Genomic DNA, 18385 nt, shown 5'->3' with positions numbered 1-18385 from the left:
GGTGATTTGTATTTCTAGCTGTCTTCTTTACAAATACTGAAGTATAGAGTTACCATATATAGGCATGTGCCTTATTTTCACAATCCCACTGTGTTATCCAAATGGTAAGATATCAAAAGGTAGCATAGCTTCAGTGAAATTGCGTTATGTACCAACTGATGCAGATAATCTGCAGGAATATGCAGAAACATGTCTGTAAGAAAAGATTACAGCAAAAGCTAAAATGCTTTCTGGTGAATACAAATGTATCGAGCAGTCACTGGTGACTTGTTCAGTTCCTGCAGTGCAGTTCAGACGTCCTGCCTCACTTCCCTCGTAGTTGGCTTAGGTTTGAGTTGCTTGGTCACAGAGCATTGTACAGTCTAATAGCTGTAGGCTTAAGTTTGGATGCTGAGACAAAGAGTGAATATGTTTGTACTGTAGCATCATCTCACCTCAAGGGGTGGAAGGTGTGTTCCACAATGGAGTTTCGTTCAGTTCTCATCATCTCTTTTGCTGGTGCCTCCAGGCCAGAAAACACTTTTTCTTATTGTTAACCGAGCTTACGTTCTGCAACTTTTATTCTAGCAGGCCATCACAAAGAAATGGTTTTGGTCTCCCCAAATTGTTCGAGAATATCTGGTCTGTTGCATCGGAGATTCGGTTGAATATGCCCTTCTTTTTACTATTCCTCCATGTTATCAGTGCAGTTCAGTTTGTTTTGCAACTGCAGCATTACCACTTTGACTGACACTGTGTAAGTTTATTGTTGCTCTCTCAGAAATCAATCATAAGGAGGTATGTCGGTAGCCGTTACCTGGGATTGGGATTGATCCAGGCATTTGTGATGGATAGGTATGGGCCATGTGAAGCCCAATCCATTTTGGTTCCTTTGTTTGTTTGTTTTAAGTAATGCAGCTGTCAAAATCTCCCCATTGAGCCCAATCAAAACACTTGACAATTTCTTAATGCACAACGTTTTTTAGTCAGCGTGTAGGTCAGCGTGTGTCAGCCTTTCATTTCACCAACCTTTGTTAGGTGCGCTAAAGTGCCAAAGTGCTGCTGTTGGTTAAATTGCATTTGAACGTTAGTATTTACCTTGTTCATGTAAGTCTCTCCAAATGTTTGCCAACCTTTTTGCTAGAAAATGACACTGATCTATCCAAAGATATTTTACAAAGTACCATAGGACATAAAACAACATATGTTTGAAGACCCTCAAAGGAAAGCTATGATGGCAGATATATTAGTAAATTAACTCAGACATTTCAAATTAATTTCACTAAATGTGTACTATGCAGACGTATCATGTAATAATTTAAATACTAATACAAATATATTTGTATTAAATTCCATGTGGTCAATATGCAGTATTACAGGAAGGAGCTTTTATGTGGATTGAGGCCCCCCCCGAAAAACGTGATTGGTACCTCTCGTATTATAAACTTTGTTCTCGTCAGGCTGTTAAGTTGATGGTTCTCTTTGCTCCAACTGACAAAACTCTCCACCAGTCTCATCCACTCCTCCTCACTGCTGCAATCTAAAAAGCAGGAGTCACCTGAAATTCTGGAGGTGGCATGACCCAGAACTGCAAATGAAATTTGCGGTGTACAGTAGAAGATGAGCAGGAAAGGTCAGAGTCTTTTGAAGCGCCACTGGGCTGTTACTCTGCAGCATGTCTGACGTTGTGCTTTTCAGATTCTATGGTCTGTCCACAATATCTGATTCATGACAAACTTAATCTTCTTCCCAAAGCATGAGAGGCCGGATGGTTTTGAACGCAGTGGAGAACTCACAGTATAGGATTCATACCATATTAACTTCACATCTTTATTGAAAGTTAAGTCTAAAATTGAATATGCATTCGGCAATGCTTTTGAGAATACAGTCTCGTTGTCATTGAGTTATATATCTTGGAGCTACAAAATAGCAACAACACTTTATATGAATAATCATTACTATTCCATATAGAGGAAACATCAAGTTAGCTTTAAAATGAGGTCAGAAAGAAATATGTTGACTCCTAAAACAACTGTTTAATTTTTTATGTTACTTTGCTAAAATTCAACAACTTTGATAGAATATTCCACTTAAAGAGGAAGCAGTTAAACCCTAGAGTGGTGCAGTGGAGCTTTGAGGGAAACAGATTGAGGAGAGCATCAGGGCTAACAGGAAATATGTTTTTGGATTACTTGGGTTTTTATAGCTTCTCCCCACCTAAAAAACAAAAGGGAATTACTTATCAGAATGGCTCCTTACTGTTACATAGTGGCTACTGACTCAAGACTGTAATATAGGGGAAAGAGAATGAGGAAAGAATTAATTGAGTCTCATGTGAATACTATTCACCAAATGATCTGATGTCTATCAGAAGATTAAAAATTGTGATTGTAGATTGGTAGCCTGGGCTGTCAGACCACATGCAATTTTAAAGCGCTGTAGGGTATTTAGGCAACAGACCATGAACGCTTCTCAAATCATACATAATGATGCCAACCCTGAAACCCATTAGTGCTGGGCAAGTATTAGAGAATTGAACATGGTTGCTTCCACAAAGAACTGAATAATGAGAGGTGTGTATGTTCAATTTCTACTACTTTCTAATGACCTTCAGTAAATAAATATAGCACATATGTAGAGTAAATATATGTATGTACAGTATGTGGTATGTGCATTGTCCAGTGCACATTTTTTTGACTTTTTGATGAATAAAATCACTGAAAATGCCAAAATATTTCTTAAGCTTCATTTCCACCACACTAGCATCAGTAGCCCACTTATTCCCTCACACACTATGCTGTAAACAGGACTTTTAACAGGAAAAATGTGTGGGTCCAATACAGAGTACCTTGAGCTGAATATTTGAATTACAAATTGATCTGAGAATAGTTTTAAGTGAGGTCTAAACCAATATTATTTATCCGGGATCATGGAAATTATGTAAATTAAGATATTTTTTTGACAGGCTTTGTGCTTTTGTTTTTCTTACTATTCCTCACCTTCACTTTGCTTTTCTTCTCTTCCATCTTTCCTGCTCATCTGTTCTATATATCTAAACACCCTTCTCTTCCATTCTCAAGCTTTGTCTTCTTTTTCTATTTTGACTGCCTCCTGTCCTTCATCTCCTCTCATGAGAAGCTGCTGCCTGGCCTCAAAGGGAGCACTAGAGAGGATCCATCAGCCAGACTAGTATTCTCTTGAGGATGCATCCAGCATGTTGCTCTGTTCTGCTCTGCTCACTATCACATTTATCCAACCCCAGATAGCCTTTACTGTAGATCACAGGACCTGTTTTCAAATGTGCTGCAAAGCTGTATGGAGCTGTAATTCTATGCTTTGTTGGACACCAACCACCATACCACTCACATGTTTTCCAAAGCCATTTGCAATATATTTGCTCTTAGTATGAGGCATATCTTTATGAATACAGGCTATGTTTATGATGCCGTATATCATGTTATGCCTTGGCGTATACAGTGATGAATCGGTGGTATATGTCTGTATGTACGTATGTGTTGTGTTGAAAGATGAACCGGTCATAGAGAAAACCTACAGCAGATTTAAAGAGTTAATCTGCCAGACGTATCTTGTGTGTTTTTGAGCAGCAGCTGGAGACAGTGGTATGTCAATTTCAGCCTCCATGTTGGACCAAAACAAAGCCTCATTCATCCCCAAATAACAACATCTGGGCATGCTTAACAGCATGGATAAATAAACAAGCCCTATGGACACTAATTCCCCCGCACTCAATCACTCTCACTCCCTCTCCAGCGTTCCCTCTTGCCATTCTGAAGGCTGTAGGTTGTTGGTGTTGGACTGGCACATCAGCACTGATAGTGTGCATCCAATTAATTAGCCAAACGTTATCTCATTAGCAATAGCCGGCAGACTAAAACAAGACTACTCCCTTATAGTTGCAAACAACCTCTGGCCAAAAATGAGGATGATTCTCTCCTCCTCTGTAACCTCGGTGATCTGTTGATGCTGAGTAGGAGGATTGAATGAGAGACATGTGAATACTGTTTGGTCAAAGTGTCCATCGTTAAGCAGCGATTGCTCGTGGCTCACATTTATTCAACAGCTTCTGCAGAATTAAATAGACCAGCCCCCAGCACATCCTAATGAGTCCTTATCAGGAGGCAATCTAATGGTTTCTTTGTCTGTAAGTTATCTGTCTTTGTGGACATCTGCAGCATTTGCACAGTGCTGTAAGCAAAAGTAAGCACCATCTGACACGGTTCTGAATCCCTTGCATTCCTCAACACCTGTGCCTCAATGTTATTTAAAGCACTCAGGGGCTCTGCACCAAACATCAGCTACCGGCTATTTGCTTGTGTGTGTGGTGTGTGTGTGTGTGTGTATGCAGAGAGAAACTTGACTGCTTGAGCATAGTATCCATGAGCAACGAGCTATGCACAGACAAAGTAGCACTAAACAATGTGAAAGACATTTTGTGTGAATTAAGGGAACGTGATGCTACAATTACAGCTTTATCTATGTGGAAAAGCTGTGACTTTGAAAATTAGCTGATTATGCATGCTAATGCTGTGGAATTGAGATATGTTGATTCTTTGTCAGTGGACATCAATGCAAATAAGATTCTGTGTCTCACCATTACTAAAATAATTTCAATGAAATCTGTCTGTCCGTCTGACATAATGGCAAAATGCATAAATACAGTCTCTTAAGTGATCGTAGGGATAAAAAAAGAAAAAAAAACATGTTCACAGCAATGCTTTGGTGCTCGTTTAAAACATCTTCCAACAGCATGCAGCTGAATCAGGTGCCTCTTCGTTGCTTAAATCTTACAATATAAAATTCACATAAAATTCACATGAAAGCTCATGTACATTAGAGCTACTGACTTGGCTAAAATTCAAGTGTATTTGCCTTTTTCTTTTTTTTAAGTAGCATATACATTTATAAGCAATTTGCAAAAGTAAAGAATGAGTTACATTTCTACATTTCACTGGGCCGTACAGGATCTATTTCAGATTTACTGCGTGTTTGTCGAGCTGCAGTACAACGGAGTACATACCCAGCGGCCTCTTATCTGCAGTTGTAGTGTCATGGTGTGCTGGTGCTTATCATCTCTCCACAGCTCTTCGAAGTTTCAGCAAGAGTAGCAGGATGTCACTTGACGCCCTCTGGCCTTTTCCAAGTGATTATTGATTACGCTTTTAGCACGTACAGCTACAGTATGTTACTTTCCATGAAAACGTGAATGTATACAGTATGTATGAGATGTCACTGATTACAGAGTGGGAGGTCAGAATGCAAACAAGCATATTCTTGGACAAAATACAATAGAATAAGCTGCTAATAAACCTTGATGGTCAATGTCTGTCAAGTTAATCAGATGAAATCACAGAGGTCTATTCACAGTAAGGATTATCACCAAGAGCTATGCAGGAAAACAAGATGGAAATAAAGATTTGTCTCTATGTGAATATTACAGACTGTGCTTAGTCTAGTTAACAAATACTCAATCTGGACTCTTTTCTTTTTTTTTTTTACAATGTCAGAAAGTCTGTTCCAAAGTGAGGAGGGCTGATAGGAGGAGGTTCTACCTCTTACAGTGTCCTTTCAATTAAATGGACCAACATATTCCTGTTCACTGTAAACTGTAGGGCATCAATAGGGAGCCAGTAAAGAGAGATCGAGGCACCAGTAATGTGCAGTGTTGTGTTTTGGCTTTGTTTGAAATATTTGGACTGCTGAGTCAGAGTTTTGAATAAACAGGTGTGGAGTTTCTGGAGAGTGATATACCACAGCACTTTTTTATGAAGGGAACAAAATAATTGTCTGCTTTTTTTGGGGGGTTGTTAGAGGAGAGGAGATATCCTCCGCCTGGATATATTGCTGAAGTACAAATGTGCTTTATTGTGCTCCAATGATACATTTCAAGAAATAGGTCCAGACCTTTGATTGCACAGGCACAATGTTTTATTTTGAATATCCCCTAAATATATTTTATTGGATAACTTATAGATTTGTTCAAGTTTGCATTTGAACTACTACCACTTCTAATGGCAGAAGGTGGGTGTTCCAGTCATTTATACTTCATATTTAGCCATGTTGACTGCTCTGTTTACATCCTAAAGAGTTTTTACGCACTCATGGTCTTTTTTTTTTTTGCACATTTGAACAGAGCTGGTGCAGACGTCTGCATCGTTTAAAATGAGAGCGTATCTGTTGAGTGAGATGTGTGAGTGAAAAACACGTCTCATACACTTGCAGTCCAGACGATAGGTTAGCCAATTGTGGCTTATTGCTATTTAATTAAACATGACACTAAATACCTCACACCAATTTGTAATGCTATTTGTATCTGTTTATTTTCCTCTTGAACACAAATATGTCGATATATATTTATAAGTATCTCAGATACAAAAGCAGAAGTACCCCCTGAGGTACATGTATCCCTGGTTGGGAAACGCTGTTCTATATTATATATATATAATACTGTTGGATTTGTATAGGTCATTTTCTAAACCTACTAGCTTTATGCCTCAAGTGGTTGTTCAATCAGGCTGCGTCTCATACAAAAGGCACGCACAGATTAGAAGAGAAAATGGCTGAGTCAAATTATCCTCTGCTGCCCACTGATTGTACCAATCTACATGCAAATGGTCATGTTTGTTGCACAAGGGAAATAACAAAGCACAAAGTGCCCTTGATAAATGGCTGTCTCTGCTTTTCTTACAAAAAAAAGAAATATGGACAATTCAGTCACCTAACTCTGCTGTAATCAATACGCAAACTGTTAATATCACTTACACATTGAGATTAACAAATCAGTCAGGGTTTTTGTTTCTACATTTTATAATTTTTGTACAAGCACCCGATGAGTACAAAGTAGGAAGAAATGACATTGGTGACATCCCCATTATCATGACTTCATTATAATCATTTGCCAAACAATACAAAAACAGCTAAAAGTCACATAAATGGCGGCACTGTAAAATGCTCCTCTGCGCAACACTGCATACCATCTACATGTGCACAGTCCTTTTTCTTTCTTACGTCTCTCGCCCGTAACCGCTCCTCAGATGTCTGCTCACTCATCTACAATCTCATTTGAGGAATTTATCTTACTGTCTCCCGGGAACCATGTATTATTGCTCTCTGTGGTTCTCCTCGCAACTATGATAATGTGTGTCTTGGTTAGACTCCTCACGTACCAGTTATGAGTTCCTGTTATTGTGATGGACTCCACATTCATGAAGAAGAGTGACTGACTCTCTCTCAGGGGTCCAGGCTTTCTTCAAATCATAAATCTAAATGTGCTGTCAATGCCAGATCCCATTGTTTGAGTAGCACGGCTTAGTGGAACATGAGGACATATTCTTAGAAAACTAGAATTATAATAAAACATATTGTCTGATACATGAATAACAACATTTGGCAAATGAGCCAATAGGTAATACACTATTTTTTATTATCTTGTTTTGGGTCAGAAAATATGAAGTAGCATATATAGGAACAAAAAATAATGATTCTCCTCATGAACACACTTTTAATTGCTGACACATATAAAGTATCCAATACAGCAGCCCTGCAATCAATATCACCTCTTTAAGCTTATATTGTTTATCTTTCATTGAGATGCATTCAGAGGAGTATCAACTTAACTCTAAGTGATTTAAGGCTCCAATTTATAGTTTGCAAAATTGTCAACAATTCATTGGATTTGTTTAATTAGAAAAGAAATTAAAGAAATTAAAATCACTTTCTTACATATAAGCTAGCATTATTTATTTTATGGTCAGGTAAAATTGTCTTATTTCTTATTATTGATCCTTATGGTGGAGTGTGGTAAAAAAACAAAATAAAACTAAACACATATAGAAGTGTTTGACTGGGTTTATAACCATAAAGATCAGCAAACCACAGCCGTTACAGTTAGGCTTGATTGTAGTTAAACCTGCAAAATTGATAATCAATTCTCAGTGGGTTCAGCATCAACAGGCCTTTCACATTGCAGTAAGGTTGTGAAAGGCCTGTTGATGCCTTTTTTTTGTTTTTGGCAAAAATGTAATTTAATGGAGCTTAAGAAGACATTAATATGCAGATTTTCTTTCATTTATTTCATAATGTCAATATCAATTTAAATATATTTGCAATTTTCTTTTTAAAATGTAGGTATTATTAAATCCTTAGGTCTATGGTATTAAGTTTAACATAACGACTCGATATAAAGAAGTCTATGGTATTAAGTTTAACATAACGACTTGATATAAACAAGCATAAGATGTCTCCAATACTCTCTGCTCCTGTAATAAGATAACTCAAAGTGAAAATGAATTTCAAATTGTCTAAGTAAGTTTCAACTAACAAGGAGAAAAACAGGTCCAGGCAGAAGTTTGAAAAAAGCCCTTTGAAATATTACACAAGCCAATTAGCTTTTTGTGAAGCAAAGGACAAATAGTTATCATTTTCTTTTTTAGGACAAACACAGATGAATTCATTACCCTTTGAAGCTTGAATTACAAACAGACAGAATTGGTTGCTTCTTTTAAAAAGGAGAATAAACCAAACTCAAAGGAGAAGAATCCTTCAAATATTAGAGCGCATTATATTTCATGCATTCCTTTTTATCAAATGAGATTTAAAAAAATACAACCTGAAACACTGACTTTTTAGATTGTTCGTGTCTGAAAGGTGATGGATGTTCATCAGACGAGTAGCCAAATAGTAGCAAAGAGTTAGAGAGCCATGTCCTGCTGATTATATATTGTGATGCAGATTGACCTTCAACGTTTTATTTTTGTCTTTCTCTGGTTTAAGGGAAAGCGGTTATGATCATTTCCACTGAGAAATCATTTCCACTAGAGAGAGGAATAGGGAGCATGTGCTATTGTGGCCTGAAGACTCTGGAACAACTGATTATTGACATTAAGTTGGTCAAAATCATAGATTCCCATACAGTGTCTATTGATACTGACACTGTTTTAGACACTTTACACACAGCTTTATTCACTTACAGTGTCACATGTTCTCTTAATGTATTGAAATGTTTGACTTTAAAAAATAGAAGAGGTGAAAGTCAGCTTGTTGAGGTAGCCTAATTACTGAGAGAATTTAAGATAACATCATTGCGGCGTAGCACCATAAGCTGCACATCCGTCTATTTAAAATGTATTATGTAGGCGCTGTAAATGTTGCTATGGATTCAATTGACAGTGCTCAAAGAGAACTCATTCATCCTTTCATCCTCCTCAAGATTTATAGCTCCCCCATGCTCTCCAGTTCCAGAAAGCATGCTCATTCATTTTTCAAACTACAGCTTTATTTAAATGATGTCCCGAAAGGGGTTTTAAAAGTTGCCAAATTTAGAGAAAATGCACAGTGTTTTACAGTTCCTTATTGAACTGATTCTTGTTCTTAGCCAAAAGGAATGGAACCCGTTGTCGTCTTCTGCTTCTGTAGCCCATCTTCTTCAAGGGTTCGATGTGTTGTGTGTTTAGAGATGCTCTCCTACATAGCACTGTTGTAAAGTATGGTTATTTGAGTTACTGTTGCCTTCTTGTCAGATTCAACCAGTCTGGCCATTCTCCTCTGACCTCTCTTATTAACAAGGTGTTTTCACAGGATGTTGTTTTTCACACCATTCTCTGTAAACTGTAGAGACTGCTGTGCTTGGAAATACCAGGAGCTCAGCAGTTTTAAGATACTCACACTATCCCGTCTGGCCCCAACAATCATTTCAGTCAAAGTCAAGTTTCTTTCCCATTCTTAGCATCTGAACCTCTTGACCATGTCTGCATACTTTTATGCATTGAGTTACTGCCACAATTTTGCCTGATTAGATATTTTCATTGACGGGCAGGTAACAGGTGTATCTTCTAAAGTGTTAAATATAAAGTGGACATGTCCCACTTGTCCTTTAAGTCTGCAGCAAATGTTTTAACCAAGACACCAATTTTTCCTTAACCTTAACGGAGTGCTTTCAGTGCAGAAACACAACACCAGTAACAGATATAGATAGATTTTGTAGTGAAAGATCAGAAATTGTAGGATCAATTGAACAAGGAACAAATGAAATACTAACAGTAATAAAGTACATTATTTTTTTACTCAGAAGAATGATTTAAATGTACTCTACAAGGGACAATAATAATGCTTGATATATTTCTTTCATATAATCCTGTATGAAGAATTATCCCCTGTGGGTGACGATCAGTTTAAGTCGTATTTTGATCAGGACTGTAACAAAATGGTAATCATGCAAGTATTATGGTTGATCTCAATATATTTTTACCTGTTCTTTTTGTTTTTCTCCTTTAGATGGCCCCCTGGGACCTCGTGGCTTAGTGGAAGCTACAGAGATGTGCACACAGGAATGCCTAGTCCTGGGACATTCAGACAACTGCTGGATGCCCCCGACATTGGGAACATACCAGCAGCCCAAGTCACCCGTGTCTAGCTTTGGCTCTCAGAGGGAGTGGGGTCCCAAGGAAAAACTTCTCAATGGACATACTCTAACCAGAACCTGGAAAAATGAGAGTGGGCGGTCAGAGCATTTCGGTGACAAGAAGCAGTTTGGGAGCGGGGAGGGACACTTCACAAGCAGTGGCATGGCTGATATTCCGCTGGTGAGTCTGAAGTCCTGCCAGCCAGCCTCCTGCCCAGACAGCCCGAAGGACCAGCAGCTATAAGATGGACTTTGCTTCTGTGCTGTGAGATGTCCACCTGAGCTCCTCTCCTGTTTTGTTATTGTTTTCTTTCTTGTTTCATCTCTTCCCACTTAAGTTGATGCTTCTGCAGTGTGATAGCCACATATACTATGTAGGCAACAAAACTATAGTGCTTATGCTGTGTTCTCTACAATTCAACTTTATTATGGCTCTTGAGGAAACCTTTTTTTTTAATGAACCTCCATGGATTTCTTCAACTTCACATTTTCTGTCCACTTCATGTGTGATTTGGACAAGTGGAGGAAGGACATGCATAAAATGGAGAAAATAATAACAAAAAAAATACCATGGTTGACCAGTATATACACATATTTGTGGTGTGGTTGTTATTGAGTCTTTCAGGACTATATTAATCAACACAATCAAAGAAAATGGAATTACATTTCAGAAAGTGTTCTAATAACACTGTTAGTGGACACTTGTTTATTCTGTCATTGTCTGTGAGTTTGTAAATAAGACTTATTAACCACTATCATGTACATGTAATAACCACAGTGAATAGGACAGTTCTTGGCTGTCATCATAATGGCTTGTCATCAGGATTTGGGATTTCAAAAGATCTATAATTTGGCATAATGTACAACAACTAAACATTTACCTAATTCTTTAAAACCTGGTGGTTGATTTTGAAGCATTTTTCCATCCCGTAATATACTCAATGTTGCCCATATTTCATAAAGATTTTTGTCAAGTACTGCAAAACCACAGGCAAACCTTTTTTTTTAAAACATTTTGTATGAAGGATGTCAGTGCTCAATATGTGCATTATAAAAATGAAAAGCTTTGAAAGCTCTCCTCTATAAACTGATTTTGAAAGTGTTCAGTACAATTAAATAGCAATATATTTGTAAATGGCTAAATGTTTTATCTAACGTTGATCTTATTATTGTATAGATTTTATTCAAATTGTGATTTAACTGAGTGCAATCCCTCAGTATTACCTGCAATGTATTGGCATATGTATATACATATATTATTTCCACACAGACTATTGTTTTCCATACTTAAGAAAACACAGGTTATTATAACAATTTAATCACTGTGCCTACATGATGTTTCTTCAAACACTGAATTGCATTATTTAAAAGATGAGAACATGTTGGCTACAAAGACTATCCTGTCTGATAATGAAATGCCTTATGCATTGGATGTTTGCCAAATTACATGTCACACAGATATTAAAGTACATAATCCAGTTTTTGGTACTGAATTAAAATACAAAGGCATGTGCAGATAATGGGTCAACCATGAAAGATCATCTGTCATTCCACTGTCTGAAAAAGTTTGTTTTATTCCACAGCATGGAAGGCAAATTACACAATGGAATAGCATGCTAAAAGATATAGCTTTTAAAAATTAACTTGATCATTTTTCTGTCATTTTATTTAGTTGGAATATAGTTGATTTGTGTATTAAGGAGACATTCAGTTTGTAAAACATTTTCATATTTATGTCACAATATAAAGAAGTTAAGTGGGATGGAGTGATTTGCTTATCGCAGTATGTTTGTCAGTTGTGAGGGTGTTTGACATCACAGATACTGAAACAGTTAATCCTTGTTAATACTCTACAGGTATACAGCTACTGCAATAAATGTTTTAATTATGTGTATGCTGAATTTGTGTGCAGGATGATCACCTCCGGAGTTCTGTGTCTGTTTTGTGTAGATGCTTGCCAACCAATGTTTCTAAATAATTTGGTACAATTTCTTGTTGTAAAATAAGTCAATTTATTTCTAGTGCACAGCACACTCATGAGGTACAACTGAGCTGTTCCTAATCTTTTGAGAAATTTGTAAACAGACAGATTGTTATCATTAGCCAATAGTCGTTGAATTAGACCCATGTCCTTCACCATCACATGAACACAGCATTGTCCCTACCAAAAGAAAATCCTGCCTGAGGAAATATGGGTATGGTGAAATTTTGGGAGGGGGTTGCCATGAAAAATGTCTGGAGCCATCCAAAGACAGCTCTCAATTCACTGATGGTATCACTATGGTTCTAACTCATGCACACAGCATCCACCCTCTTCTAGACTAGGGTAGTCTCCAATCACACGCACGCAATCGCCCACTGAAAATCTGCATACAGAAAGCTGGCCAACCAGGATGGTCACCCGAATACATGTGGACCCTACAGTATATATGGCAGCTCTCACCACTGTCTGCCATCCTTTTTCTCTTCAAGCAAATGGTGAGGTGCCCACACACTGCTCACCTCCACTGGCCAAGATTAAACGCCGGCAGTGGTGGGATTACTTCCAATGCTTCAATGTGATGCTTGGCTGCTATTCGAGCAACTTGAGCTTGAGATCGCTGAGGTCGAGGTCCCGCCCCGACTGCTAACTCTCTGCCACTGCCTCCAGTCATCCCTGCTGAGACGCTGACTTCTTCTGCAGATGACGATGATGACAATATCTCATCAGTGTCTGCTAGGAGGAGATAGATTACCTCTCGGAAGAGATTTAGGCCCTGTTGCAGAAAAAGGCTATGTCTGTCCTCCCCACTCAAGACCGATTGAAAGTTTTATTCTGCGTACCTCCTGGTTCCTAAAAGGAGAGAGTTCGGACCCATTTTGGAACTGTAAGTCCTTAACCAATGTATTGCCTGCAAAAATGTTCCATATGCTAACCATCAAGTGGTTAATGGAACTGGTTCAGCCAGGCGATCGACTTAAAGGACACATCATTTCATGTCGAGGTGGCCCCGAAACACAGGGGAAACGTGAGAAAGCCTACAAGTATAACAGGCTGCCGTTCACCTATTCCCTGACCCCCACACCTTCAGCAGATGTGTGGACATGGCGTTGCAGCCATTTTGCAACTGTGGGATAAGGGTCTTCTTTTTCTTTACAACCTCATTGTCAAGTCCATAGAATATGCCACATGGTCCAATTGATCTTGGAAGAAGAGCGGTGAGCTGCCACACCGACAGGTGGAGTATCTGGGGGTTGTGCTCCATGTTTGCAGGCTGGGGGCATCTCTGTCAGAACACAGCGTGGTGCGACGGTAACGGCGTTCACCATGATGCAGGCGCTAGGGTTCATGGCGGCTGGCCATCTGATGGTGCTAAGATGGTTTGCCAGCCTTCGCTAGCAAGCGCAAACCAGTGCCTGGTTACCATTACCTCAGTAGAGAATGAAGTACACTACTGGGGGTCCACACAACAATCATTGAAGGCTGAGTGACCTCCTCACAGAGATCATCCTTGCCTGGGTAGGGGGGGACCTGCCTTGGGCGAGTTGATGGAGGTGTGAGGCCTCCAGCGGGGGACCAAAACATCAGACTCCTCGAACTACAGGCAGTGTTTCCGTTCCTCCAACACTTCAGACCTCTAATACACAGGTGGATCTGTTCACTAATTGATGCGACACCCACTGCTCGCTATGGTTCTCCCTGGCACAGCGGGATGTTCCACCACTGGGGCCGGATGCATTTGCTCACATGCCATTGCTGAAAAAGCTGCTTTACGCCTTTATGCTGCTTTGCCGTGTTTGGTGGATAGAGGGCTGTCTTGTCTTTGGACACCCTCTCGCGAAGCAGTTCTTGCATGGGGTCAAGAGGCATTGCTCTGTGATGCATGCCTCCTCCCGATTGTGGGAACTGGGATTAATGCTCAAGGCCTTGGTGAAGGGTCCCATTGAGCCTCTGGAGCGCTCCTCTCTGAAGAAGTTGTCATTCAAGACAACTTTGCTGCTTGCAATGACCTTAGCTAAGACTAGTGTGTGAACTAACTGTCCAGTAGGTTCACCCCAATATCTTGCTGCTTCGTGGTGAGCATACTGGGACTACCCTCAGACTAAGTCCCTCCTTTGTTACCAATAACTAAAGGCATTCTTTCAGTTCCAGGGTTATATAGCTGGATGCTTTTTGTCTTCCACCTCATGCGGAACAGGGAGGCAAAGTTACATGTGCTTTGTCCAGTTCGTGCTTTGGCATTGTATTTTTTTTTTAACAAACTGTCCCCATCGGACACACTTTACAGCTGTTTTGGCACTTTGCAGATGGTGTGGCCTCCCACTGTGGTCCACTCATATTCCACACAGCATGGCAGTGTCAGTGACCTTGTTCGGTGGGGTGAGGGTCGAGGACACATGTGTGGCGTATCCATGGTTGACACCCTGTCAGTTCATTAGGTTCTATCTCTTGGACAGGCTCCTTTTCATGGACTGTGCTTGCAGGAATGACTGGTGAAAAGAATGGTGTGTTGGTCCGTTGTGTTGCATCTCAACCTCCCTCTGGGCATGATACACCTACATACTGGTACTCCTTGATGTACCAAGAGGTTTGATGTGCAGGATGTCTGTTGCTTGTCTTTTGACACCTACAGTGTTAGGCTGTGGCTCTACTCAATTCAGTTGCGTTGGTGGGCTGCAGCAACTAAACTTTAGCGGGTAAGGTTCAGTGTTGTTGGGTTAATATTATGTGGCAGCATGACGTGCATTTTTTGGCTCCACTCACTATACCCTTAGAGTTCAGTAGAGAACAGAGCCTGTGTTTGAACAAAAGTTACAATATTGTAACCCTGAGTAGGCACATTGGTGTTAGCTAAAGAGAAAAATGATAGCTTAGCAGCAGGGTGTGCTGCTCTATATACAGTGGGGTCCCCACGGATTTGGAAAGCCATGTCCTGATTGGCCGGCTACACTTATGCAAACTTTCAGTTGGCAAATGGGTGCCTCATGATTGCAGGAGAGTAGTACCCATAGAGTCCCGTAGAGGGCTCCGTCTTTCCATATAGAAAAAGGTTTACATTATCGTAACCTTCATTATGAGCTTTGATTAGGTGCTGAAATAATACAATTCATGTTCCGGTAGGTAACTGGTAAAGGCACAGCAGGCATGGTGACTGAGGGGAGGCTGCGAGATCCAGGGGGGAAGTCTCAATATAACTGTTACATTTTTGGCAGAAGTAGAGGTGCTTGTAGAGCTAGAAGCTTCACTTGAAAGGGTAGTCACACCAACAATGTCTTTTAAAGCCCCTAAAAGTGTGTTAAATCACTTCATCTTTAACTCATTTACTACCATCATGGTATAGTCACTCTATAATGAGAAGTAAATTGAGATTTGAGAATTGCAAGACTGTTGATTTTCACATGTATAAAATGTGATGCACTGCATGATTGTTAGTAGAAAGCCGCGTACATCCCTCGGACACTTTTTTCATTCCATTGTGGGGAGTTTTGATGGCACTGTATAGTGGAAAGATGTCACACCCAGAATTTTACCAAACCACACTTCCCATAGCAAAGTGCAACTCATGATATATTATTCATCTTTCCATAGATGTTTGGATGATACTATAGCGTTGTGCTCATCAACTCACAAGCAATCAGCAATACATTTGCATGCCGCTACTGGCCAGTAATGAAGGGCCAGGCACCCGGCATAACTGGTGAAGTAAGTATATTTCTTTATTCGTTTAGGTTTTCTTTCTAACTGTAACCTCATTTGATATATTTATCAGCTGTCGCCCAATGGACCTGCTTAAATTCTTATTTGCCATGCTAGCTATCGACTTAGGCAAGAAAAGTTTCTGAGAAGCTTCAAAGCTAATTGCCTTGGAAGTGTGAGGGGAAGTAAATTAGTGTCACGCCACAACCAAGAAAAAAGGTTCCCAATCGCATTTCCTTTTTATATGGCTTTGAGAATATTTTTCTTAGGAAAGCCTCTGTGCACAAAGTGGAACAGAATGAATGTTCAGTGGGGAATCAGTCACAGAGAAGGCATGCACTTCAGACAGAAGAAGAGACAACTCTCCACAAAGATACAGTCGACAGAAACACCACCATCTACATATTTTGAAGGCCATATTTGAAGATAATAAGAGCTCAAATTAATGTTAGTCTGCTCCAAGACTTCAGATAGTTTCATTTCATCTCTTGAATGTGGGAGAATTCAGTCTGGATCTCAACCAGTTTTACAGACCCTGTGGCCTTGTGAGCCTAAATATCTTCAGCCAGGAGGGATTCCTGTTTGGCTCACTGGAAGAGGAGCTCTGTGGTAGGCCAAGATCTAAAACCGGTTACAAAGGAGTTTTAAAAGGAGACATTTTCTCTGTAGACTGCAGTGAAAAGAAGGTAAGAGTTGTGCAACCTGAAGCTATATAATCCAACTTGTTTTTCTCGACCAAATACAGAAGTAATTATCCCCTTCAGCGACATAGTAGATAGCTATCCTGCGTTACAGTGACACATGTGGCTAAATTAGGCATAGCAATTCAGAGTGCTTGAATAAGACTGATAGTAATTTACAGAGATTTAAATATAGATTATTGCAAATTATTCAGACACTGATTGAGTCAAACCTTGAGAAAAAGTAGTTCCACAAGTCACTGTAGATATATTTAACAGCCATATGCACCAAAATGTCTTGAAATTAATTTGACAAAAGTGTATCCCACATCTAAAGCCATATAGATAAAAACAAAAAAACCCAGAAAAATAGATGAAGAGCAGATATCTACAAAGTTTCAATGCATATTGACACATTTTGACTACAGGTTTATTGTCTTATTATTCTGTAAAGGAGAGCACATACATGTATTAAAATCATTCCAGTAGTCTAAGCCTATTCTGGATAAATATGATAGATGTGTCACAAAGCCAGGATAAAGAGGAATGGTTTGTTCTGGCCAGATGAATGTGCAGTGCCATGGAAATCAGTTTTGAATGGAAAATGAGAGTTGCAGTAATGTTCTTTAGATATAGGTACATTGTCTTGTACAGAGCTGGCAGCACAACCTTTATCTGAGCGAATGAAAAGTAAGCCTCCGAGACACTGTCAGAGACTAAGCTGAGGCCTATGCATCTTTGTCCAAAACTCTGAACTTAATTGTCTCCATTTAAATAAACAGCAGAACAATATAATAATATTACATGCCCTGAGGAAGAGGAGGATGACCAAATGGAACATGAAGGTCAACAGAGAAGATGATGAGAGAACATGAACTGTCATGCAATACCCACAGCAATAACTATGACAGATTAAGAGTCTGTCAGGAGAAATTGTACCTCAGCCAGCTGCTCTTACTATGACCTCATACCACAAATCTGAATCATTTGAGTTATTACATTCCCAGAGGTCACTGTGAAATATTGGAGGTCAAAACAGTGAGTGAATACTGAGGGCTTCTTATGAAAAAACTTTAAGAACCTCTGTCACAAATAATGTAAACAAGAGCTAGAGTGGCTCTGTGAGGCTGTACTAGTGGTTTTTCATTTTAATATGGGGAATACATGAGTGGCATGTGCCATAACTAAGATGGTGACCCTGTTAAACATTACAGCATGTTATTATTGTGAGCATGTTGAAATTAGCGTGAAGTAGCATTCAACTCAAAGCATCGCTATGCTAAAGTGCAGCATCGGTGGCACCAGGAAAGGGCTTGGGGCTGCTGTAGCTCCTCCTAGGATAGCCATAGCCCCCTAGCGCATGATGATTCTGATGAGGGATTTCCAGAGGTTCAGGGGGAGAAAAAAACATCAATGAAACCATCAAAAATCCACATGGCCTGGAACACATTGGACCTGCCCATGTGAGCGATAATGTCCACCTCTCACTGATGGAGTTCATTCTAACCCACACAGACTCAGCCCTCTACTGGACTCTATGGGTAATACTGTCCTCAAATCACAAGCATACATTCGCTCACTGAAAATTTGCACAAGCGTAGCCGGCCAATCAGGACATGCCTACCCAAATAC

The 18385-nt window shown here is 39.6% G+C and overlaps 1 protein-coding gene across 1 annotated transcript in view; it reads left to right on the top strand.

Annotated features, from left to right (window-relative positions):
* Positions 1 to 10640, top strand: part of pcdh9 (protocadherin 9) — a gene marked incomplete at both ends in the record, with an annotated part of 193798 nt that extends 183158 nt beyond the window's left edge. The window contains one exon of the mRNA XM_079164748.1: positions 10270 to 10640. Coding sequence (XP_079020874.1) covers positions 10270 to 10640 — 371 coding nt within the window. The remainder of the gene's footprint in view (positions 1 to 10269) is intronic.
* Between the last annotated feature and the right edge of the window lie 7745 nt (positions 10641 to 18385).

This window comes from Pholis gunnellus (assembly GCF_910591455.1).
Source record: "Pholis gunnellus genome assembly, chromosome: 1".
In the NCBI taxonomy this organism is placed as follows: Eukaryota; Metazoa; Chordata; class Actinopteri; order Perciformes; family Pholidae; genus Pholis; species Pholis gunnellus.
This window is presented reverse-complemented; position numbering and strand designations above follow the sequence as displayed.